Raw genomic sequence first — 26,724 nt, 5'->3', positions numbered from 1 at the left:
ACAGCTTTCAGAATCTACCCGAGTTCAATGCTGGATTTGCACAAAGGCTATTACTGAAAGAAGCAGTTCCCACCTTAAAAGCAGAAGCTGCTGTTTATTGGCCCCAAACTGTAAGTACGTTTTATTGTTTGTACATGTCTTTTAAACATATAGTTCTGTTGCTATTTTTTGGTTGCATCAAGGACGTAAACAAAGACCAATGCGGTTTGGCTTCGCTAGCCAGTTAGCTAAATTCTATTGCATACTTCAACAAATGCCAACAAACACCATCAAACTTCTATGTTCATTGTTGTTCATGCTATAAATTAAACACTACCTTTACAAAAATGTGACTACTCAGTCATGTATTCAGCTACAGTAAAGCTTTAGTTAGGATAAAACTGTATATTGAAAGCTTACAGAGCACAGCAGTGATAGCATATCTAAACACTTTGACACAAATACAAAATGAAATACCATTCATACCATTCATATCCATTCATAACCACGCATAAATGTTATTCCTTCAAAAACACAAACATGTACATACATGTTCCTCACATATTATTGTAGCCTAGTTTGTGCTGAATACAGTGTAATGACACTTTTTCCATTAATATGTTTATGAACAACTGAAAAAAGCACAAATGTCAGGGCATGTCAAAACTTCTCCAGGCCCCAAATCAGCCTCAGACTCCAGAGGGTTAATATACAGCATATTATGTTAATACTATAAATAAAAATGTGAAAAGAAATAAGCTTTTAAATAAATATTTTTAATGTGCTTGAATAAATCCAACCACCACTGTGACCGATTTAAGTTTCACTTCCATGATCCGTGACCGACAGAGGAGCATCTTTGCGGCAGGGATTAGGGCCCATCGCGGGTCCAAAATTCCTGTTTTTATTTCATTTTTAATGCATTTTATATCTTTTATGTATTATCTTGTTTTTTCTGACTTTTAATGCATTTTAAATATTGCTGTCTGGTTGAAAGAGCTGGGAGAAATAGGAAGAAAGCACTTTTGATTAGGTTAAAATTTGGTAAATTTGGATAAGGGGACAAACCATGGGGAAATTTGAGCTGTGGTGCATGGTTAAGATATCTCTGGATTACAGTCAGAACACTTTCCAAAGAGGGAAATTTCCAAAAGGGAAATTTGAACTGTGTTGCATAGATAAGATATCTCCGGAAGGGGGATTAGGGCTGTGTGGTGCAGTTTGAGGTGTCTTGGCAAAAGGGGAGATTGAAACTTTGTTTATCAGTTTGAAGTGCCTTAACAGGTAGAGCTAGACAGCGGTCCTGTCGTGTGAGAAAGATCCATTTAGATCCGTTCTTATGGATCCATTTAGATCCACTCTGGCGGACAACAACAACAACAAAAAAACTCCCTGAAAATTCCTAGCTCTTCCATCCAGATAGCAAATTTCTTTGTTTTTACTGTTATTTCTATTCCTTATGTTCTATTTTTATTATTCTTCTTTATGTAAAGCACTTTGAATTACTACTGTGTATGAAATGTGCTATACAAATAAAATTGCCTTGCCTTGCCTTATTTAATGCATATTTGTTAGAATGTAAGTTTTGTTTGCGTTTTTAAAAAAGTGTAATTACAATTGACTGTCTACTAAAATTATTTTTTTTGCTAAATTGCTAAAAATATTTAAACACATGAGAAATTAGGCAGCTACAGTGATCTGTTACACCACAATAAAGAATGCCAAAACAGTATTTATTGTTAAATTATGAATTATGTAATAACATTGTTACTTTTGAAGTCTCAGCTTTCAAATTCTGTCAAAGCACAAAGCTTCTTGTAACTATTGGATTAGAAAAATATTACATATTTTGTTTATGCATTAACAGCATAAACTAAAAAATGATTCTTGGGATTTATGAATTGAAATTGATTCAACAAGTGAATTGATTTTTTTAACAGTGTTCATACATTTAATAAATGTTGCAGTGCATAGTGGAAGCATAGTAGGGACCACTCACAAAGACTCATATAATGAACAGGCAGTAGGATGTTGAAAACCTCTAGTGGAGTTGGAGCAGATTACATTACATTCAGTCAACCAATAGTCATATGCACCCTGACTCAACAAAAGTAACTCACCGATGGAGGCGGCCAATAGACGGTGCACTATGACATCGGCATAGCGTCGTATAGGTGAAGTGAAGTGTGTGTAGAGAGGCACATTCAGAGCATAATGACAGAAGAACTTCTCATCCTTCAGAGCTCCAGTACAGAAATACACCGCCATCTAAACAGGACAACATAAAATAATTCAAATTAGATCATAAGAGTTCATAAGATCATAAGTTCAACTGAACCATTGCTTCAGTTCTAATAATCTGACACATTAGCTGTGTTACAATTCAGAGTAAGCTGCCCAACCTGGATGGAATTTTGACGCATATTATATACACACAGGCTGTTCCAAACAGCAGGTAGAAAATTTTTCTGCTTTGTAAGAAAAATCTATTATTAAAAATGCTCCCAATATGGTGGACTACTTAAACGGTTTAGTTATGAATAGTTTTTATTGATACTGGATAAAATGCATATTAGTCCTGAATAAAATGCAATTATATAATATTCAGTAATATTATTAATTTGACTGCCCTGACACTATTGGATGAAAACAAAACTTGAAATGAATTGAGCTGGATGACACCACTGTAGTGCTGCATTATAGCCAATTCGACTTCCAATTAATTTTCATAATTGATGATTTTGCAACATCAACACTGTTATTGAACTAAATTGGATCAATATTGAACTGTCTCAGAGTGGATAACAATAAGTCTATTGTCTTTTTAGAGATGATTTACAGCAGCATGCTTTTTGTATCATTGATCATTTTCCTGATTATTACTGCACAACTGCTTTGAAACAATCTGTAACACAAAGCACTATGGAAATAAAGGTGACTTGACACTGAGAAAGTGGATTTAAACTGTTAATAACAGGAGCACATCTTCACCTGCATTGGCCTGGAGCACATGTGAGTGAGAACTTCTTTCCTGGCAGCCGAATACTTGTCATCACCAAAGTTTTCATTCAGACTCCTCTGTCATAAAAAACAGACACAGACTAGTATGAGCACACACATGCAAAAACACACGCACAAGTTGGGTTTTCGTGTTTCATGAGGACTCTCCATAGACAATGATTTTTATACTGAAAAAACTTTACACTCTGTCCCCTAAACCTAACCTTTTCAAAACACTCTGCATTTTTGATTTTTTTTAAAAAACATCTGTGTTACAGATATAAGCCCTGTTCCTTTAGAGGGGAATACCTTTGGGTTGTGCCAATTGTCTGAAGCCCATATAAAATCACGGCAAGCTAAGGGAATGATATGCCACACACACCAAGCTCCGAGAGCTGCCATTTAGCTTTCCCATGTTTTCACAACATACCAAAGCCTATAGTTAACAAGGAAACTGCAATGATTTAAACAAAAAAACCTGGGAACCAGAAGCCAAGACCAAGTCCAAATTATAAAATTTTACAAAAGCATGCAAAAAGGACCAATTGCCCACAACATAAATGTCCTCCAGAGAAACATCTCTGAACAGCACCTGAAGAGATGCAACACTCCTAATAGAGTGAGCCCTGACACCTAAAGGCAAATTGATTCCACACACCTCATAGGTTAATGTGACATCCACTGTTTTGTGGCAGCTAGCCCCTCAAGGTAGCCAACAAAACAAACAATTAACTGATTAGATTTACGCCACTGGCAAGTGTGGTCAGTCGTCAAGACACAGATGCTATTGAGTCTCAAGGGAGCCAGAACAGCATCTGTGCACTGTGCAAATATGAGGCGCTAAAACCAGACTGAAAGGAGGAACCCGATTTCTGTATCCTTTGCCCCTGAACACGACCCTGAGGAACTTCCTGTGTCTCTGGATGATCCGAAAATGGAAACAAACATCCTTCAGATCCACTATGACAAACCAGTCTCCTGGTTGAATCTGCATCAGAATATACTTCAACATTTTCAGTTTGCTTTTGACTTAAGAGTAGTTCAAGCATCTCAGGTCCAAAATAAACCAAAGAGGTCCACCAAAGCGTTTTTAGCCAGCTGAAAATGCTAAGCGCTCTGCTTAAAACACCTATCTGTGATCGCTTGAGAGCGCTTCAGCTGTGCAGCGTTTTTTTTTTCAGTTGACACGCTTTGTTGCTATGATACGGAATATCCACGGCACTGTTACTTATAACTGATTTTGCAGGTAATTTGTTTCAGACTAAATGTGGAATTACTTGCTATATATGTTCGGAGAACAACAAAATATTAATTTCTCTTTGTTCCGTTCTCTGCTTGTTGATGTTGTTGTACAGCAAGAATGTTGTGACCATAGACTGTAAAAAAAGATGGACGACGCGACGCCGCTTCCTTCCATTGTAATGAACTGAGGCCAAAATGGCTGACGATGGGCGCTGACATGTTACGCAAAAACGTCATAAAAAAAACCAGGGCATGCGCAGAAGGTATCGTCCGTGGAACCGGAGGCGGAGCCGCTGTATCAAACTTCCGCCCAGACGACTGCGTCATCATTCATGTATTTTAAATAGACTATAAAAATTATACACAATTTAAAATTCTACCTATAAAATAATAGGCTATTCTGTTTCTAGAGCAATAATATTTTTGAGACAGCAAATTCAGTAGATAAACTCAATATAATATGCCACTAGAAACGACTCTAAATCGTCAGAAACGGTCTTGCCATTTTAAATCAAGTTCAACTAACTTTACAGGAGATCGACTGCTGTAATTAGAGTAGGCTATCATTAGTTTTGTCCTGCTAATTATTATTTTATACCCATGAAAATAATAAGTAACTGCCAGATAATGATCACCTGCTTTTTCCCGACATGGTTAACATTAGGTGTGTTATCTTAACTAATAACATTTATTAATTAGCTTATAATGCCCACATTTAATGTAACAGAAAAAAAGTTCAGTGATCCGTCAGATCCTGTAGGTCAGTTAGTACAGTTTACTGCTGAACAACTCATTTTGTTGGTGTTAAATAACAAAGAAATCGAAAATTAACAGTTAATACATCTTCAATCTCCCCTCGAAGCTCCGACAGTCCTCAGACAAGCTGTCAATCAACTTCGAATCATGACGACACGCTCCGTTTTTATAGCATCAAATTGCTAGCTAAAATCTAAATCGTCACAAAAACGAACAAGTGAATATATATCAGCATGATAACAACTACCTTAAATGACCAAAACCATCTTTCAGAAAGTTTTATTTGAAGCAGAATTTATTTTTAAGTTTTCACTGAAGTCTCATTCAACTGCATTGAGAGGGCGGGGTTTATGACCTGTACTGCATCCAGCCTCCAGGGGGCGATCAAAGAGCCCGTAACTCCACTTTTCAGGACGTAAGAGACCCACCCGGTTGTGACAGTTGGTCGGTGTTGTATTTGTCCCGCCCCTCCTCCACTCTGATTGGACGGCTGGCTAAAAAGGGACAGTGATGAGTGCAGCGTTTTACTCAAAGTTGAACATTCTTCAACTCAAGGTGACTAGTAAAAAACGCCGAGCTCTCAGCGCTTGAGCGTGAAAAAGACGCTCAACACGGTGCTCCCATTGAAAACAACTGAAAAAGTATGCTAGCAGGTGGAAAAAACGCTCTGGTGGACACACGGCCTGTGCGTTCACACTGCCGCCGGCGAGAGCGTCAACAGTCGCTTTGGCCACCCTGCCAACAACGCTGTACTGTTCGTTCAAACCACCGCCGACGGGAGGGTCAAAGTAAATGACAAGTTGCGTTAACCAATCGGAAGCCTCTCAAGCGAGGACATCTACATTCCGATTGGTTGCCGCCGAACCGCGTCATAGCTCATTACCATAAAGTTAACCTGATTTCAACTCTCCTCGCCGCTCTCGCCGGAGCTCGCCGCCGGGCTCTCATTGAAAATGAATGACTTCCTGTCACTTTGACGCTCTCGCTGCCGGCGGTGTGAACACACAAGAGTTTATGAATGGATTCAAAATACTGTTACACATTTTTCTCAACTATTTATGTTCCAAAACTGACTGTTTAACTGGATACTCGCCAAGATGGGCATTTTGACATAATTTTGTTTCTATTGGACTGTTTAAGGGCAGTAAGCCAATCATTTTGGTACTTGTGACTCACAAGCAGCTTGAGACGTATCAGTGGTGTGCGCACATTTGATAGCTATTTTTTCTTTTACTTCAGAAATGTTGACACCACGCACAACTGAGCTGGCATGATTATATACCAAGCGTGCCACACGAGTCCTGAAAAGTGAAGCCAAAGAATCTCGATTGCACCCAGGTGGCTGGATGCAGTATAGGTTATAAACCCCACCCTCTCCATGTAATGTAATGGGACGTGAGACAAACTAAACAGTCAAATTACACATCAAATATTTTTTTCCAAAGATGGTTTCTGTCATTTTAGACAGTTAAAGTGTTCGTTCTTTAAATAGTTTGTTTTTAGTTAGTTATTTGATGCTATAAAAATGCAGGTTTTGACGTAATGATTGACAGCTGAGATTGACAGCTTCTCTGAGCAAAGTAGTCACTGAAGCACAAACTGACTTTTTCTAGATCTTTGGGAGGAGATTGGAGCTTTAACTTTAATTTCTACATTTCCAGAACTGTTTATTTCACACCGACATAGTGAGTTGTTCTGCAGTATTAACCGATTCTGCAGGAGTGTGGGCAGGATCTTGAAATCACGGCTCCACTTCGCACTCACTACTGTGCAGACTCGGGCTCCAAGTTCACTATGCACAGACTCAAGACTCAAGATGTCAGCACCATATTGGCGGCTTCACTTATTACAAAGAAAGAGAGCAAAGGTGTGTTGTCCATCTTTTGTTACAGTCTATGTTATATACAGACAATCAGCACCACCCAAAGGTCTTCCCATAGCATCAGCTACAGATGCAGCATCAAGTTAACCTATGAAAAGGAACATTATTTAGTATGATTTATAAGCTGCTTTCCTCAAGGGCACCATACATTTAGTTTGTTATAGTAAAAAAAAAAATCAGGTTTTGCTATCCTTGTGGGATCACAACATTGGGAATATCTGGACCACACATATACGCACTCACAAAAAAATAAATAAAAATAAAATAAATAAATAAATGATTATATATATATTATATATATATATATATATATATATATATATATATATATATATATATATATATACATAGTGACTCCACAATGAAAACAATGGGATTCCTTAGTTTAGTGGCCAGAAAATGCCATAATTTCTAACATTATAAATCTCATATCCTAACCTAAAAGTTTGTTTTTTTTGGTCAAGAATGCCACAATATGTTTCTGGAAGTAAAAATCCCAATTTTTCTATTAACAATTTAACAATTGGACATCCACTTTTAAGTAGGCTTTTTGATCGTGAAGTGGAGATTGAATATCAAGGTTACCTTTAACTGCATCTTGACATATCCCAATGGTAACACTTTGTTATTTGTGGTAACCTTTAAAACATTCCTGTTAACTGGCAATAAATCACTGCTTTAATTATTAGCAAGAATTCAGAAAGGCCACATAACTATATAGCATTAGAAATGCCATATAACAGGCTTAAATAACACCTAAACAGCTATTTGGCTATTGGTTAACATTTTCCAATGGTCCATGCATACTAGGTGACATCTGCAAAAAGCACTGTTGTTTCAAAAGTTGTGCAAGTCATGACATATGATGAAAGATTATACTTTCACTTTCAGTGGGGACAAAACAATTACTAAACAATAACATCTGTCACATTGTTCCTGGTTGGGATCTGGAAGTCAATTATTTTGGTATGCTGTTAACATAGTTTGTGATACCCACATGGAGTGCTCCAGATGAGGAGAAGTCAATGTCAAGGCCCATCTGTTCACAAAACTCCTGCAGGTCATCCACCATCTTGCTCTGGGGTGGCGGATGTCTCCGCAGTAGGGCTAATTCTGGGTATGTGCGGTAGATCTGATGGGCAACCGCCATGTTTGCCAGCAACATGAACTCCTCCACCAGTCTGTATGACACAGGGCATGTGATTCATTGTTCAGAAGCTAAATATGAAGGTGTTTAGGGCCACATGTTGTGCAATACCAGAACAGGAGGTGACCAGTTTAACAACACTAAGAAATTACAACCAGCAAAAGGACAGAACAGAAACAAAGCTGGCTTTAGATGACAAAGCATGCATGCCCACTTACACTGCTTATTGGTGAGTATTTTATCACAAAAACCACAGTCAGAGTCATATCAACTGCTTTTGTGTACATTCTTACTTGTTGCTGTCCCGATACTGATAGATATAACAGCCCTGAGGCATGCTGGACTCCTTATCGAGGGTGAAAGATAGCTTAAGCTGTAACCAGGAAATGTCAACAAATTAATTAGACAAACATAACTGTAATTCAAACAGATCATTAAAACATCCAGATGCAAATTACATCCTGTAGGATTTTCCCATCATTTAGAACAGTGCTTTTCAATCCTATCCTGGGGACCCCTCACCATCGCACATTTTGGTTCAATGAGAGCCCAATTTGTGTGTTTAAATGTAAATTCTTATGATATATATTAGGGCTGGGACAATACATCGATGCCTTGCGAATTGAGAAATGATTCTGGATCGATTATAATATTTTCCATATGTATCACGATTCTCTCTCGAATCGATTCTAAACTTAGGTTTTCAACAGCAGATGGCACTGCGTGCTTTAGAAACAGACATACTCTGCTTCCTTCCAATTCCTTACAAACACCAGTTGAATCTTCTATAAAATAATCATTCATAAAGTTCGAAAAGGTTGAAGCGAATTACAGTGGGCTGTTTACACTAATCTCGTGTCATAAAAGCATTGTGAGGTGCACATTGTGAGATGTTTTTCGGTCACACTTTATATTAGGTGTCTTTATCATGTAATGTCTTGTAAGTCAGTGTGGATGTTCATGTTTTTCTTTCTTCAGTCGAAAAGAAATTAAGAAAACATTCTAGGATTATTTTTGTATTCTCCAACAAGTTTACACTGTATGAACTTAAGGAACGAACGCAATGCCAGTTAATTTTTTTTTTTTTCCATAAGTAGAATAGGGAAGGTGTAGGACATACAGCGTAAACTTTTTGGAGAATACAGAAATGTGGTTTTGGCGGAAGCACTTAGAAGGCAAACATGTGTCTGGTATCGTTTTTATAGCCCTTTGAAGCAGCACTGAAACTGTAATTTTGACCTTCAACCGTCTGAAGGCCATTGAAGTCCACTATAAGGAGAATAATCCTGGAATGTTTTCATCAAAAACCTTAATTTCTTTTCAACTGAAGAAAGAAAGACATGAACATCTTGGATGACATGGGGGTGAGTAAATTATCAGGAAAAGTTTCACTAATCATTTAATAGGCTATTTATTAATTTAAACATTTTTATATCTTAATCTGGACTACAACATGCCCTAGAATTGTTTTCTGATTATTTGTTATTATTCAGTAAAACTTAGTGACATAAGGCTTCATTAGTTAGCATGTTAATTCATTATTACCAAACTGACAATGAAAAATACATATAAAGCATTCATTAATCTTAGTTAATGTTAATTTCTTAGTTAATGTTTAATAACATTAACATCAAAAGGTCTATAATTTAAGTGACCTGAGCTAATCTGACAATGATCAGTTGTATCCTTTATCGGTAGCACTTTATTTGACAGTATGTGTACTTTCCTGGTACATATATAGTAATTATGTTGTACATACAGGTAAAAGAGTGGTAACACAAGGTACTTACCTGACACGTATGTACATGGAAACTAATAAGAAACACTGCTGTACTTTCCAATGGTTCATACATGGTAATTACTTTGTACCTATAGACAAGTGTTGGGTAATAACAGGCACTTACTTATAGTGTCTGTATATGGTAACTAACAGACACATTACTGTACTTACTAATGGTATGTATATGGTAACTATGTTGTACTTATGGACAAGTGTGGGTAATAACAGGCACTTATTTATGGTAACTAGTAAGACATTACTGTACTTACTAGTGGTATATACATGGCAACAATGTTGTACTCATGGACAAGAGTGGACACAAATAACTAGGGGTGTAACGATATGCTCAGGTCACGATACGGTACGTATCTCGATTCTGGGTTCACGATACAATACGTATCACAATATTTTGAACAAAATGAAACCGAAATTCAAATAACAGATTTATTTAAAAAATATTAACAAATTTCAATAACTTTCTTTGTTGTACACACAAGATCACATTTCAAGGTTTAATAAAAACCTTCTGTATTCAGATTAACAGCTGAATAAGTCTGTCTGTCACTGAAAAAACTGTTAAATTTAACATGAACTTACTAATTAAGAATCCTAAGGGGCCGTTCACATATCGCGTCTAAAAATGCGTAGAAAGGCGCGGCCGCACTGCTGCTTCTTTCCAAAGCGTTTGCTCTCCCATGCCGTCTGTTGTTGCTATGCAACCATGAACTGCGCTCTCCGCGAGGAGTAGGAATTTTCAGCAAAGGATAAATTGATTTCTAGCCCTTGCATTAGCTTTACTACTATATATATTTATGGAGATAAGATATAAAAAACCACCATGTACAGCTACGATCAGCTGTTCGGCTGAGATTTTGATGTTTTGTTACGGAAAGGCCATAGCTGGTCGGTCGGTTCTTGTCACATGATCTGCGGTGCGCTTGCGGCATTCTGAAAAGTTAAGAATTTTTCATCTCAATGCGTCTGGAAAACTCACCGCATGTGCGTCACGACCACGTTGCTTCTATTGTGAGCGCGCCTGCTGCGCGGCTACATTAACTGACTTGCACACGGAAAAGACGCAATATGTGAAAGGCCCCTAAGACAGAACTTCTTAAAGCAAAGGAACGCAAGCATCTTTTGCTTTTCTATAAGCACAGCTTGTAGCACTGTGGTGAAAGAAAGCCACGACTTAACTCACACAACCAAGCAAGAGAGTGACATGAGAAATGTTTAAACCTGCTTGCAAGATTTGATGTGTGCGCGAAACACTTACTGAACTAGGGGAGCTGATTGAGACACACCCTTAATATGGGGTGACAACCTGGGTTCTCTCACTGCCACTGCGTGCATTGTCAATAACAACAGCAGCACTATGAGGAGCCCAGACGTCGCACTTCTGTCAGATTTCTGCAACTGCGATGAAAAGACACGCAATGCTGTTGCAGAGTAGGTCACGTCGGCAGCTCAACCTATAAGATTAGACTGCCGTCATATCGTAAAAGTATCACCATCACTCTACGATACATATCATAAAATTTTTGCATCATGAAATATCGTACTGCGATATATCGTTACACCCCTACAAATAACGGACACTTACTTACAGTGCGTAGAAATTACAACATAAGTACTATATATATGTAGGCTACCAGGTAAGTACACATACTGTCAAATATAGTGCTACCCTTTTAACTAACATAAACAAAAAATAATACCTTCTGTAAAAAGTGTAGCTATTTCTCATTCTTAAAGGTGCCCTAGAACTTTTTTTTAAAAAAAGGTGTCCCCTGAATGTGTCTGTGAAGTTTCAGCTCAAAATACCCCATACATTTTTTTTAATTAATTTTTTAACTGCCTATTTTGGGGCATAATTAGAAACGAGCCGATTTCAGGTTGCGGCACCTTTAAATCGCGCTCTCTCCGCCCCCTCCTGAGCTCTAGACTCTATCACAGCATAAACAAAGTTTACACAGCTAATATAACCCTCAAAATGGATCTTTACAAAGTGTTCGTCATGCATACTGAATGCATGTGTCGGATTATGTGCGTATTGTATTTATTTGGGTGTTTACATTTGATATTGAATGAGTTTGAGGCTATGCCCTGTGGCTAACTGGCTAACACTACACTGTTGGAGAGATTTATAAAGAATGAAGTTGTGTTTATGCATTATACAGACTGCAAGTGTTTAATAATAAAAAAATTGCGATGGCTCTTGTCTCCGTGAATACAGTAAGAAACGATGGTAACTTTAACCAGATTTAACAGTACATTAGCAACATGCTAACGAAACATTTAGAAAGACAGTTTACAAATATCATTAAAAATATCATGTTATCATAGATCATGTCAGTTATTATTGCTCCATCTGCCATTTTTCGCTGTTTTCCTTGCTTGCTTACCTAGTCTGATTTTTCAGCAGTGCACATCCAGACGTTCTGCCCTTGTGTAATGCCTCAATCATGGGCTGGCATATGCAAATATTGGGGGCGTACACCCCGACTGTTACGTAACAGTCTGTGTTATGTTGAGATTCGCCTGTTCTTCGGATGTCTTTTAAACAAATGAGATTTATATAAGAAGGAGGAAACAATGGAGTTTGAAACTCACTGTATGTCTTTTCCATGTACTGAACTCTATGCCAATATAAATTCAATTTTTAATTCTACGGCACCTTTAATCTTAGTTATAATGCATTAACTAACGTTAAATAATGAGACCTTATTGTAAAGTGTTACCTGCTGTCCTTTATAATTCTTTTGCACTTTAATCTGTTTGAAACTATATATTTTTGTGTGTATTGCGTTATTTTATTTAAATGTTCAGAGTTCTTTTTGTTATAAGAAAAAGTGTTAAAATTTAACCTGTTATACTATGACAACACTTTTTTCCCAACTTATTTCAATATGGGGATAATAGTGTATACCGTAATAAAAGCTTTAGCAATTATCGCAACATGAAAATTTGATACCATCACATGCCTAATCACCACCGAAAGAGAATCATCACTGAGACGCATCAACCAAATGTACTCATCTCTTTATAAAAACGTCCTAATAATAACAACAGGGTTCATGAAGTCTGCAAGTGAGGATGTGAGGTTGAAAGACACTCCTTGCAAAAATGTACTGCTTGTTACTGTAAACCTGTCCATGTTTATCAAATATTCATCCGTTTATCCAACTTTAATCCATCTTGCTACAACCATTTTAACACTTTTTCTCATGTTGAGGACAATTCTACCCCCATAATCCATCATCAACTCATCATGTAAAATCAGGTCACACTTCCACCCATAAGTAAAATACATGTGCATCTACTTGAAATTGACTTGCATCTGCCTGACCTGGTCAAGCCAGAGAGCTCCACACTCAAAGCGCTGGGCTCGGAGTTGTTTGGCAATGTTGTGCAAGTTGAGGACAGCCTTTTGTATCTCTTGGATGCTGTGGTCTGGGGAGCAGGATGGCAGTTCTTCAGCACTGAAGTGCTTGTCAGGAGCTTCAATCATACTCTGAGCATGATCATAACTCAACTGAATGCAGGAACAGATGACAGTTCGGCCAAACCACTCACTCAAGATCTGGAGAGTACAGATAAAATAATACTATCAAAAAAACCTTACTCAAAAAAAGTGATTATTCTGAGACAGGGCTGTCTCAGGCCTGAAAAGAGAGGTAACACCCACATTAAGGCACAGGATCTGAATTTTAGTGATTTGTTCTCAATGACCGTATAAGAGGTATATAATAAAAAGTACCTTTCCCTCTGGAGAAAGCTTCCAAATGACAGAGAATGCCAGTCTATCGGTCAGAGAATTCAAGCTGCATAGCTCCTCACACAGAAGACGAGGCAACATGGGGATCACCTGCATTTAAAAAAAAATAAATAAATAAAAAATCAGATGGGTTTTTAATTTGATGTGGATAATACAAATCCTCTGCTATTCTATCAAACAATGAAAAATGAGATACAATAATAATAGTAATAAATATAGCTGCAAGCAGCGATAACAGGCCCAAGCCCAGTGGCACCACCAACACGGAGGCTTCAGGGCAACAGCGCTCGGTGGGAAATAGGCATTTAAAATGGGTAAACATAAAAGGACTATTTCAGAGTAATTTGAATACACCACATATACTGCAGCAGTTGGTGCCCATATGATCCATGAGATCGTTTAAATTCAGATGAATTTCATGTCATAGATCGATTTCAAATGAGTGCAGAATATCATCCTAATCTGCCATGTGTGTGTTTTTCTCAGACAACCACTATAAAAATTCCAGAGCAAATTGCATACTGTTATTAGCGCAAATTCAACAGTACTCTGAGAAATGTAATCCATTCTTAATGTGAATATCTGTGATTGCTGATGTTGTATTATCCTAACACTTCTCTTCATGTTTTTTGACCTCCCTGTGCTGTCATTTGTGCACCAATCTTATGCACCAAAAGCATAGTTAATTTCAATATGTGTGGTGTACGATGAAAAAATAAAATTATAAAATTAATAAATACAGCCAAATCACAGAACCTGCAAAGACATTTTAATATCAGTCTCAGGTAAGAGTAAGGTACATGTTTAGATTTTTCTGCTCACTTATGCAAGATTACAAACAGCCACTTTTACATGATGTTAACAAACACAACACATGACCTTCTGTAACGCCCATGTCTAGAAAACACACACTTTGCTCTGTAAAAAACAGAGATGTTAGTCTTGTATGAATCAGTACATGAAATCACAGGTGTCAGGTAATAATAATTGTAACTCAAACGACATTTAGAAAACTAGACCTGTCCGAATAGTGATATAGCGTCATGGTTCTATTTCAAATGAGTGTGAAGTTATCATTTGCAGTTCATCAATAAATGGGTAATCAGTAAAAGGGTTAAAGATCACTAATCAAGATTGTAAAACACACACACACACACACACACACACACACACACACACACACACACACACACACACACACACACACACACACACAGAAATATAATATAAATATATTTAGACAGATACTTTATTTATCCCGGTGGGAAATTCACAGTTGACAGCAGTATACACAACAGATATAACATACAGTAATACTAGAATATAAAAATAATAAATATAATTTAAAATACAGTCCTGTGCAAATAAAATTTTATGCTACCACATGTACAATGTATAATCCAGGTCAAATCAATGACAAATGTCCGCCTTGAGTGGAGTTGGTGGCATGAGGAAGAAACAACCTTCTAAGTCTGTCTGTGGAGCAGGGTAATGACAGTAACCGGTCACTAAACCTGCCAACCTTCTGGGGAAGTACATCTCTGTCCTTTCCTGCACAGAGCATCCGTGTTAGCAGTCCAGTCCAGTTTCTCATCTAACTGCATCCCCAAGTATTTGTACGTCTTTACCAGCTCCACACCACCGCCATTGATGATCACAGGCTCCGGTTGAGGCCTAGGCCTTCTAAAGTCCGCCACCATCTCCCTGGTCTTGGTGGTGTTAAGGTGCAGGTGATTTAAGTTTGCTATGACTATAACAGAATATGGCCATGGACATGTGTTTGGGAAAGGACTTTTTATCAAGTGTGTGAAGTTTGGGGCAGATCGGACATTGCCTGCCTTAGTTACATGCCCTTTGACGAAAACTCAAGATCTTTGCAATTTAGCGTTGCACAAGCCTTTTGATTAAACAAACCAAATTTGAAGATGATCAGATTAAAACTGTAGGAGGAGTTTGTTAAAGTACGAGGTCTGAAAATGGAAAGAACTGCACAAAAATCGCACAGGAAATTCAAAATAGCTGACTTCCTGTTTTGATTAGGACTTAGCTTCAATTTTGTAGGTAATGGGACGGTACATGTATGTACCGAATTTCATACATGTACATCGAACGTAGCCCATGGCGCACACCGTTGAAGTTTTATAGATGCCACTATTGTTTTGCCCCACCCATTTCTGAAACCTATATCAGATGTCAATTTTCGCCAGTCCTGACACGTGTGCAAAGTTTCGTGAGTTTTCGAGCATGTTTAGGCCCTCAAAAATGCGATAACGTTTGGAAAAGAATAATAATAAATATAGCTGCAAACAGCGATGACGGGCCAAATCCCGGTGGCTTTAGAGGAACTGTGCACGTCGGGCAATAGGCATTTTAAAACAGTTAAACATAAAAGAACTATGTCAATTTCACACCACATTTACTGCAGGAGCTGATGCTCCTATGATCACAGACCACAACAGCCACATCCATGAGATTTTTAAAATTGAGATGACTTTCATGTCATAGAATATCATAGGTTAGTTTCAAATGAGTGCAGAATATCATCCTAATCTGACATGTCTGTGTTTTTCCTCAGACAACCCCTATAAAATTTCTAGAGGAAATTACATACTATATGTGCAAACTCCACAGTGCTCTGAAAAAAACTGATCCAGCCTTAATGCGAATGTTTGTGATTGCTGATGTTGTATAATCCTCACACTTCTCTTCATGTGTTTTTTGACCTCCCTGTTGTTTGTGCACCAATCTTATGCACCAAAAGCATGCTTTTATTTAATTTCAATATGTGTGGTATAAGATGAAAAATAAAATAAAATAAAATATAGCTGCGAGCAGCGATGGCGGGCCCAAGCCCGGTGGCACCGCCACCCCGGTGGCTTCAGGGCAACTGTGCACAGTGGGCAATAGGCATTTAAAATGGTTAAACATCAAAGGACTATGTCAAATTCACTCCACATTTACTGCACTACAAGGTGGCGCCATTGAGCCCCTCCTCCCTGCCCGTTTCTAAGGCTTTGTCCATGTCTACTGGATATCAATTCTGACGTATGTCGAGTTTCATACAATTTGAAGCATGCTAAGAGTCTCAAAAGCATCAAAAATGAATATTAAAGTTTGATATGTTGCCAAGGCACCAGTGTTTGAGATATCACAATTCTTTTCAAAGGACTACATCTGCCACGTTTTAACAATGTTCTGATGAAGTTTGAAGCAAATCGGGTAAAAATAAGAGGGTGATCTCAACGCATGCTATCACTTTGAATCACAATAGTCACATCCATGTGATCAGCCTTGTACAACAAACACAGCTGAAGATTAATCAAAATCAATTAATGTATGCAGAAGTAATAACACTTTGTTTCCCTTTTTGTTGTCTCACCATGGCCAAACCATTTGAGATATCCAACATCTATTTGCAATTAAACAACTTCAATGTGTTAGCACCAAGTTAAAAAAGTTTGGTGTACATTGTATAAAACCCTGTAGGAGTATAAAATTCATAGCATATTTTTTCAAAAATTTGACATTCAAACCAAAATAGCTGACTTCCTGTTGGTCGGAGCTAATGAATGTAAATTAGAAAATTGTCCGGCATGATGAGAACAATATGTGTAACGCTTTTGGTGACTGTAGGAAAAACTATCCCCCCCACTTTTGTCAAAAGGTGGCGCTACTGAGCCCCTCCACCACGCCCATTTCTATGGCTTTGTCCTTGTCTACTGGTTGACAATATTGATGTGTGCGTCAAGTTTCATGCAATTTGAAGCATTTTAAGAGCCTCAAAAACACTGTCACAGGTCTACATCTGCTGTGTATTGACATTACACTGATGAAGTTTGAAGTGAATCAGAGTGAACATAGAGTGAACTCAATGCATTTTGAAAGTGACACTTCCTGCTGCCAGTTGGTGGTGCTATGCCTTTGACTCACAATAGTTACATCCATGTGATCAGACTCCTATAACAAACACACAGCTGAAGTTTCATAAACATCACTCAATGTATGTAGAAGTTATAACACACTTCCTGTTTCCCTTTTCTCACCATAAATTTGTTGCCTCGCCATGGCCAAACCGTTCGAGATATCAAAAATCAGCTGGCAATTTTTCATCATCAATGTCTTGACTTAATGCTGACCGAGTTTGGTGGTGACTGGATTAATCGCCTAGGAGGAGTAAATCAAATTTCAGAGCATGCGTTTTTCAAACAACCCGTAATAACTTACTTCCTGTTGAGGTGACGTATAACTTAGAGTATGAAAGTTGTTTTGCCTGATGAGGTCTATATGTGTACTGAGTTTTATACTTATATGTGCAAGCGTGTTTGATATATAGACCATGATTTCGGACCCCGTTCAAGGGGGCGCTGTCGAGCCCCCCTGCCACACCCGGGTACCAGCTTCTGTACGGCCCTGATGGCCCCGGGTTCCAATGTATGTGCAAAGTTTCATGAGTTTTTGAGCATGGTAAGGGCCCCAAAAATGCCAGAATAGTCAAAAAATAAATAAATAAATATAGCTGCGAGCAGCGATGACGGGCCAAAGCCCGGTGGCACCGCCAACCCTGTGGCTTCAGGGCAACTGTGCATGGCGGGCAATGGGCATTTAAAACAGTTAAGCATAAAAGGACTGTCAAATTCACTCCAAATTTATTGCACTACAAGGTAGTGCTATAGAGCCCCTCCTCCCTGCCCGTTTCTAAGGCTTTGCCCATGTCTACTGGCTAACAATCCTGATGTGTGTGTGGAGTTTCAAACAATTTGAAGCATGCTAAGTGTCTCAAAGCATTTTAAAAAAGTGATACACTTCCTGCTGCCAGTTGGTGGCGCTATAACTTTGACTCACAATAATCACATCCATGTGATCAGACTACTACAACCAACACACTCGTGAAGTTTCATAAAGATCAATATATGTATGCAGATGTTATAACACACTTCCTGTTTCCTTTTTCTCGCCATAAATTCGTTGCCTCGCCACGGCCAAACCGTTCGAGATATCAAAAATCTGCTGGGAATTTTTAATCATCAGTGTCTTGACTTCATGCTGACCGAGTTTGGTGGCGATCGGATTAATCGTCTACGGAGGAGTATATCAAATTCCAGAGCATGTGTTTTTCAAACAACCCATAATAGCTGACTTCCTGTTGAGGTGATGTATAACTTAGAGTACGAAAGTTGTTTGGCCCGATAAAGTCTATATGTGTACCGAGTTTTATACTTGTATGTGCAAGCCTGTTTGATATATGGACCACGTTTTCTGACCCAATTCAAGGGGGCGCTGTCGAGCCCCTCTGCCACGCCCGGGTACCAGCTTTTCTACGGCTGTCATGGCCGCGGGTTCTGACCCGTGTGCACAATTTCAAGAGTTTTTGAGCATGTTAAGGGCCCCAAAAACCCCAAAAACGTAGAAAAAAAAAAAAAAATAAATATAGCTGCGAGCAGCGATGACGGGCCAAAGCCCGGTGGCACCGCCACCCCGGTTGCTTCAGGTCAGCTGTGCACGGCGGGCAATGTGCATTTCAAACAATTAAACATAAAAGGACTATGTCAATTTCAAACCACATTTACTGCAGCAGCTGATGCTCCTATGATGACAAACCACAAAAGCCACATGCATGAGATCGTTTAAATTGAGATGACTTTCATGTCACAGAATGTTATAAGTCTATTTCAAATGAGTGCAGAATATCATCATAATCTGAAATGTCTGGGTTTTTTCTCATTGAGAGTTCAGGCTGCATGATTTTAGCCCCGATTTTAGCTTGCAGACAACTTTTGTGAAATTGCAGACAAATGCACGAAATCACAGGAAAATCAGTGCTCTGTTATGCGAGTGCTCTGTCACAGTCTCTCCAACCATTTCCTCCTCCATATTCTTCTTTTATTTTTCTTGTTTTCGCTGCAAAATCAGCACACAAGCCATTCGTATTGCAAGCTTCTTGCGGGTTACTGTTTTTAATAATAAACCCAGTCTCACTTGAGAACTCCGGTCTTGCATACGTGATATTGTGTTGTTTCCTTGTCACATCTCCCGTGTGTTTGGTTGTGAAACGTAGTTTGAGTGCCAGACAGATGTGTCGGCGATTCTTCCTATTCTAAATTCATGCAGTGTGAAACCTTCTGTCGCCGATCCATCATGCATTTTGAACACAACAGCGACTGAATCGAAAGCGAAAGTAATGCAGTGTGAAAAGGACAGTGACCAGACTAGTTTGAAAATCATGCAGTCTGAAGTCGGCTTCAGACAACCCCTATCAAAATTCTAGACCAAATGATATACTTTTATTTGTGCAAACTCCACAATGCTCTGAAATAACTAATCCAGCCATAATGTGAATGTCTGTGATTGCTGATGTTGTATAATCCTCACACTTCTATTCATGTGTTTTTTGACCTCCATGAGCTGTTGTTTGTGCACCAATCTTATGCACCAAAAGCATGCATTCATTTAATTTAATATGTGTGGTATAAGATAAAAAATAAAATGGAAAAATAATAAATAATAAATAGAGCCAAATCACAGAACCTGCAAAGACAATTTTAATGTCAATCTCAGGTATTTATAAGGTTCATGTCTTGAATTTTCTGCTCACTTATGCATGTTTATTTTAAACAGCCACTTTAATAATCGTGAAATTTTACTGAAACAGGGTTTTTTAATAAATTTGAATTATATCAGTAAATAAAAAATTAAAACAATTCTCATTGTAATTGTTAAAAATAAATAACTATAAAATAAATATTTAGAAAAAAATAAGACTGTAAAGCACATATATGCATACACACAGAGAGAAAAAGATATATATAGACAGTGTGACACAGACATAGACCCACACACACACCCCCGAATGAGCCTGAGGTAATATGGGGGAGGACAGAGAGGGAGAGAGACTGAGACAGACTGAGAAAATCATTTTAAACAAACAAACAAAACAAAAACAATCTTAATTATGACAAAGTAGTCTTTGATATTTTTTTTTTTAAATATACCTGCACAAACAGTATAATTTAAACAAATTATTTGTTCTATATATATCAAACTGATTATATATGTTTGACTTATCCAACCCTGTTTTAAAAATAGGTATATGCTGCCCTCTAGTTGTTACTCTATGTATGACATTAATTATATTTGATTGAATGGATTAAAAATGGATTAATCTGCCTATTTTTAATTACACATGCTTTTTGAATTGGAAGAAAATGAATAAAATGTGTTTATTTCAAACATCTATATTATTCTATATATAAATTAATTGTGTATAGTGTTTTTCTTAATAGAGAATATGCGTCATTCCGTTTATCTTTTTTACATTACTTCAATCTATTACCATGGCAAGACGGTTCGAGATATCCATTATCCGTTTTCAATTTAACATCTTCAATGTCAAGTTTTCGGGCGCAATTCAAGGGGTCGCTGTCGAGCCCCCCTGCCATGCCCGGGTACCAGCCTCTGTAGGGCTGTCATGGCCGTAGGTTCTGACCCGTGTGCAAAATTTCAAGAGTTTTTGAGCATGTTAAGGGCCCCCAAAACCCCAAAAACTTAGAAAAATAATAATAAATATAGCTGCGAGCAGCGATGGCGGGCCCAAGCCCGGTGGCACCGCCACCCGGTGGCTTCAGGGCAACTGTGCATAGCGGGCAATAGGCATTTAAAACGTTTAAACATCAAAGGACTATGTCAAATTCACATTTACTGCACTACAAGGTGCCGCTATAGAGCCCCTCCTCCCTGCCCATTTTCAAAGGATTACATGTGCCAAGTTTTAACATTATTCTGTAGGAACTGTGGACGAACCAGACAAATGAATCATTCAGATGATTCTTTCAAAACATAATTCTAATTCAGAATTGAGGTTCCGGCTCCGGTCCGTCTGCAGATAAAGCCAGGCTGATTACTTTTACGACACATGCTTCCTGATAGCAGAAGCGACATACCAAAGGGTCACCCAAGAAGACAGAGAGACAATCCAGACCCTTTTGTTTCCTTACTTCACAGGAAAGCCAAAGATTCATGTAAATGTGTTAACTCTTGACTGAATGACTGAAAGTATGCCTTATTTGGACTTAATTTGATTCTTTCTCCCTTTCCTATATTCTGACTTGAATGAAATCTGTTTAAAATGTATTGTATTCCATTTAATAGCAATTATGTTAAAATGGCACTCTGCTAAAGCAGAGACAGACCGGGATGTAACACTTTTGTTTTATTGGGGGCAGAGGAAGGCCCCCTTGAAACAGGACAATGTCTGATTGGCCAAGACTCCTCAGAGGTGTGACAAACAACTAAGTTTAAATGATCATATTGCAAGATAGTGAAAGGAGAGAAGTTGGTAAGTAAACGAACTGGAGTTGGTTAGTTCTGGTCAAGGAAAACAGAGCAACAGAAGAAAGAACCGGTCAGCCATGACTAGAGTACCAAGAACAATGGAGTAACAAGAAAAACAGACCAGCCACTCATTTCAAGCCATCCAACCTTCACTCACTTTTCATTTATTTTACTTAAGTTTCCTTTACCGCTGAAAGTCTCGTGTTCTAAGTTTCGCCGCAAAGTTCAACCAACGACTTTTGCCGCTTCAACTCCAGCGACAAAGAGACTTCCTTCATTGTTCCACACGGACCTGATCTGGACCAATCATCGACTTGGGAAACCCCTCTCTCTACGACGAGGGAAATTCACCTTAGTCAACGCAAGCAAGTACCTCCAGATGAAAACTGAACTGGTGCATTTAAATGAAGGATTCATGGTTCGTTCTGGTCTTTAAAATGCATTGATAGGAATTCGGTTAATCAGATCTCCCTCTCTCTCTCTTTCAAAGCTCTTTCTCTCTCATTTCCTTCTTACTGCAACACGTATGAATGTGTGTGTGTGTGTGTGTGTGTGTGTGTGTGTGTGTGCGTGTCTTTGTGTTAGATTGGTTTGTGTTAGAATAAATAAAATCTCTTGTAGATTTTAAAAGGAAAGTGTCTTGTATTATGTGCTTTATGATTTAATGTCTTAAACTGTGATCAAGTTACCGTGCTCTAATCAGTGTTTTCACGATTGTTGGATATTTATATCCGTTACAAGAGCTTATTACGGCTCGAGCAAATGAACGCTGGACGAATCAGTTGCTCGGTCGTAATCTAAACAACTCTTTATAATTCCCTATAAATATTTCATTTGAGCTAATTTTACTTCCTAGGGTGTTTTCCCTACAATTCTGATGAATTTTGAAGCAAATCAGGTAAAAATAAGAGGGTGATCTCAATGTATGCTGAAAGTGACACATTTTCTGCTTCCAGTTGGTGGCGCTATGACTTTGAATCACAATAGTCACATCCATGTGATCAGCCTTGTACAACGAAGACAAAGCCGAAGTTTCATCAAAATCAATTAAAGTATGCAGAAGTTATAACACTTTGTTTCCCTTTTCTTGCCATGAATTCGTTGCCTCGCCACGGCCAAACCGTTTGCAATTAAACAACTTCAATGTGTTAGCAACAAGTTAAAAAAAGCTTGGTGTAAATTGGATAAACCCTGTAGGAGTAGTAGTATAAAATTCATAGCCTGTTTTTTCAAAAAATTAACATTCAAACAAAAATAGCCGACTTCCTGTTGGTCGGAGCTAATGACTGTAAATTAGAAAATTGTCCGGCTTGATGAGAACAATATGTGTACCGAGTTTGGTGACCGTAGGAAAAACTAACCCCCCCACTTTTGTCAAAAGGTGGGGCTACTGAGCCCCTCCACCATGCCCATTTCTATGACTTTGTCCATGTCTACTGGTTGACAATATTGATGTGTGTGTCGAGTTTCATGCAATTTGAAGCATGTTAAGAGCCTCAAAAACACTCAAGAATATTATTACAGTTTGACCTGTTGCCATGCCAACAATATTTCAAATATCAAAAATCCTGTCATAGGTCTACATCTGCTGTGTATTGACATTACACTGTTGAAGTTTGAAGCAAATCAGGTAAAAATAAGAGGGTGATCTCAAAGCATTTCAAAAAGTGATACACTTCCTGCTGCCAGTTGGTGGCGCTATAACTTTGACTCACAATAGTCACATCCATGTGATCAGACTACTACAACCAACACACTCGTGAAGTTTCATAAAGATTAATATATGTATGCAGACGTTATAACACATTTCCTGTTAATAATAATAATAATAATAATCCTAAAGAAAACAATAGGGCCTTCAGCCCCTTGGGCTTTGGCCCTAATAATCCTTAGGGGATCAAGAGCGAAAATTCGCACAGGGCCCTAAATAATAATAAATGGAGCAATTCCAATAGGGTCCTCATACCATCGATGCTCGGGCCCTAATAAACGGAGCAATTCCAATAGGGTCCTCACACCATCTGTGCTCGGGCCCTAATAAACGGAGCAATTCCAATAGGGTCCTCACACCATCGGTGCTCGGGCCCTAATAAATATATATATATTTTTAACACTAGAAGTCCCAGAGATTTGTAACCCTCCTTTAGCCAAGTGGATGCTAACTGGCTAGTCTTTTGGTTGTCATTAGCATCAATTCATGTGTAAATATGGTCATTACCTGAGCAATCTCCAGGGGGGTTGGGGGTGTGTGTGTGAATGGTTGCTGGTGGCTTGTTTGTATGTGTGGGGGAGGGAGGGCTGCTAAAAGCAGAGAACTTGATTGACCATGTCTCACATTGGCATGTAGGGTCTTGCCCAGGTGTAAACAGGTATGAATTAGCACATCTAATTGCATGCAGCTTGCTCTCAAATGAGAGGTAATTCCTTTTGTGCTGAGGTGGATAAAATCTCACTGCACATAGCCTACTACTTCAGTGCCCTCAAGAATTCTGTGGTGTACTAACCTCCTCTCCAAGAAAAGAAAATGCAGAGAAGACTCACCACTCGGCAGGCCTTGGAAATGATCCTGAGCGAAGTAAACCCTTGTGACTCAGATGGAGAAGACATAGAACTTCAGCCGGATTCGGACTCAGAGCTGTCTGATCTGTCTTCAGGTTAAGTTTAATTTCATATTATTTCCTATTTCATTTCAAACCAGTAAGTGGAAAACACCAAAAAAGCAGAGTGGAGTGACAAATATTTACTCTGCCTTTTTTGTATTGTCCACTTTTTTGTTTGTACTACTTAGCAGACATGCATTGCCATCTGAAGTGCAAAACATTATTAGTTGTTTCCTTGCTTTAGTTGTATCTTTTTTTTTAGGAAGATATTTCAGACATTATTCCGATACAGAGAAGGAGATACTGGAATTATTATTAGTATCTATGCATGCATTTGTGATATCATTTGACTTTTCCATTGCTCACAATTTGAATTTGTTCACACTGCAGATGAGGAGACTGCTCCTCAACCAAAAAAGAGAGCCCGTTTGGGGACTGACCTGACAGAGACAGCGAAAGATGGCACAGTGTGGCGTGAAGAACAGGTGGGGACGCGTCTCCCTTTCACCCCAATCAAAGCGTACGCTGCAGATGGAGAGCCAATGGCTAAGGCCAGGAAAAGTATCTCGAGTTGCCTTCAGAGCTTCCTGTGTTTCATCACTCTTGACAATGCTTCATAGCATTCAAGAATGGACTATTCAACATGCACAGGAAACGGAGCATGTTCATTGGTTCATGGCCCTTCCTGAACTAATGGCATTTATTGCAATTGTCATCTTGCGGGGGCTTACCAAGGTTCCATCACTATGTGACTGCTGGTCAGCAAACCTGAGAAACCCACATATCATTGGAACAATGCCGCAAAACCGCTTCCAAGACATCATGCGACACCTACACTTTGATGACAGGTCCACCCGGAGTTCATCGAGCAAAGACTGATAAGTTTGCTGCAATTTCCAGTGTTTGGGGATCATTTGTCACCAATTGCATCATGTCCTACAACCCTGTTCTACATATCACCGTTGATGAACAGCTTTTCCCGTCAAAGACTCGCTGCTGTTTCCTGCAGTATATTGCAACTAAACCTGACAAGTTTGGGATCAAGTTTTGGGTGGCTTGCGACCTAAAATCCAAGTACATTTGTAATGTCCTCCCATATCTTGGCAAGGACCCTAGTCGTCCCAGTGGAGAGAGACTGTCTGAAAATGTAGTGATGAGGCTGATGGAACCATTCCTAGACAACGGCAGAAATGTTACAACGGACAATTTCTTCACATCGCTGTCACTTGCGCATAAACTTCTTAGCCGGAAAACCACCATCCTCGGCAGAGTCAACAAGATTCGCCAGGAAATCCCTCAATCTGCTAGACACACAGATCGCAATGAATTCACCACTCAGGTATGTTGCAGGTCTTTTGTGGTTCTATGTTTATGTGTTTCTAATTTTTAGAATCAACACCGCCAAGTGTGTCATTGTGTCATTGTGTGTAAAAGTGCTATGAAAATAACAATTTATCTTATTTATTAGGTGTTTTCAACCACTGCTGCTACGCTGACGGCGTATGCGCCCAAATGGAAGAAGACCGTCTACATTCTTAGCAGCATGCACAGCGTGATTCAGACTGATAATACCACCAAAAGGAAGCCAAACACTGTCACCCTTTACAACACCACAAAGTGCGGCGTGGATGTGATGGAGCAGATGGTGCGGGAGTACACTGTCCGCACAGGGACACGGCGCTGGCCAGTTGCCGTGTTCTATAACATGATTGACATGGCAGCACTGAATGCACATGTGCTGTATCAAGCATGCACCGGAAGGCAGGAAAGACGGGTGGACTTCCTGGTGGAGCTTGCAAGAGAGTTGGCTAACTCTCATATGTGTGCGAAGAAGGCAAGAAAAGAACAATTGCTTCGGACACAACCCTCCACACCTAGCCCTGGAAAAAGAGCCATGTGTCAGGTCAAACACCAACACAAAAACAATCATGCCACTGTGCGATGTGTTCACTGCTACAGATACTCATGTGGTAAATGCAGACGGGAGATACCATGGCAGTGCCAGGATTGTGAGTGATTGCTGGAATGTACTCACTCACTTTTTAATATTATTTGTAAATATGTGTACAAATGGTTGGTTTCTTTATTTTATTTTGTACTATTTTTATCAATAAATCTCAGCAACAAAGGAAAAAAAAAACGTGTGTTGATTTCTCCCTAAGATGGCAAAGTGAAACAAGTTTCCTTGAAGTGGCTCAGCATGGCCCCACATTGTTTACATAACAAAAGCAACTG

At 38.8% G+C, this 26,724-nt stretch overlaps 1 protein-coding gene across 2 annotated transcripts in view; it reads right to left on the bottom strand.

Annotated features, from left to right (window-relative positions):
* The window catches only part of dis3l2 (DIS3 like 3'-5' exoribonuclease 2), a 101,925-nt gene that overhangs the window by 21,974 nt on the left and 53,227 nt on the right, over window positions 1-26,724 (bottom strand). For both annotated transcript variants that reach the window (XM_067361728.1, XM_067361727.1), the window contains exons 12-17: window positions 13,544-13,651; window positions 13,133-13,366; window positions 8,300-8,379; window positions 7,857-8,040; window positions 2,971-3,057; window positions 2,100-2,247 (exon numbers count right to left, since the gene is read on the bottom strand). In XM_067361728.1, the coding sequence (XP_067217829.1) occupies window positions 2,100-2,247; window positions 2,971-3,057; window positions 7,857-8,040; window positions 8,300-8,379; window positions 13,133-13,366; window positions 13,544-13,651 (841 nt within the window). The remainder of the gene's footprint in view (window positions 1-2,099; window positions 2,248-2,970; window positions 3,058-7,856; window positions 8,041-8,299; window positions 8,380-13,132; window positions 13,367-13,543; window positions 13,652-26,724) is intronic.

This window comes from Chanodichthys erythropterus, chromosome 15, assembly GCF_024489055.1.
Source record: "Chanodichthys erythropterus isolate Z2021 chromosome 15, ASM2448905v1, whole genome shotgun sequence".
NCBI classification, from domain to species: Eukaryota; Metazoa; Chordata; class Actinopteri; order Cypriniformes; family Xenocyprididae; genus Chanodichthys; species Chanodichthys erythropterus.
Note: the sequence above shows the minus strand (reverse complement) of the source record. Positions and strands in the feature narration are given on the sequence as shown.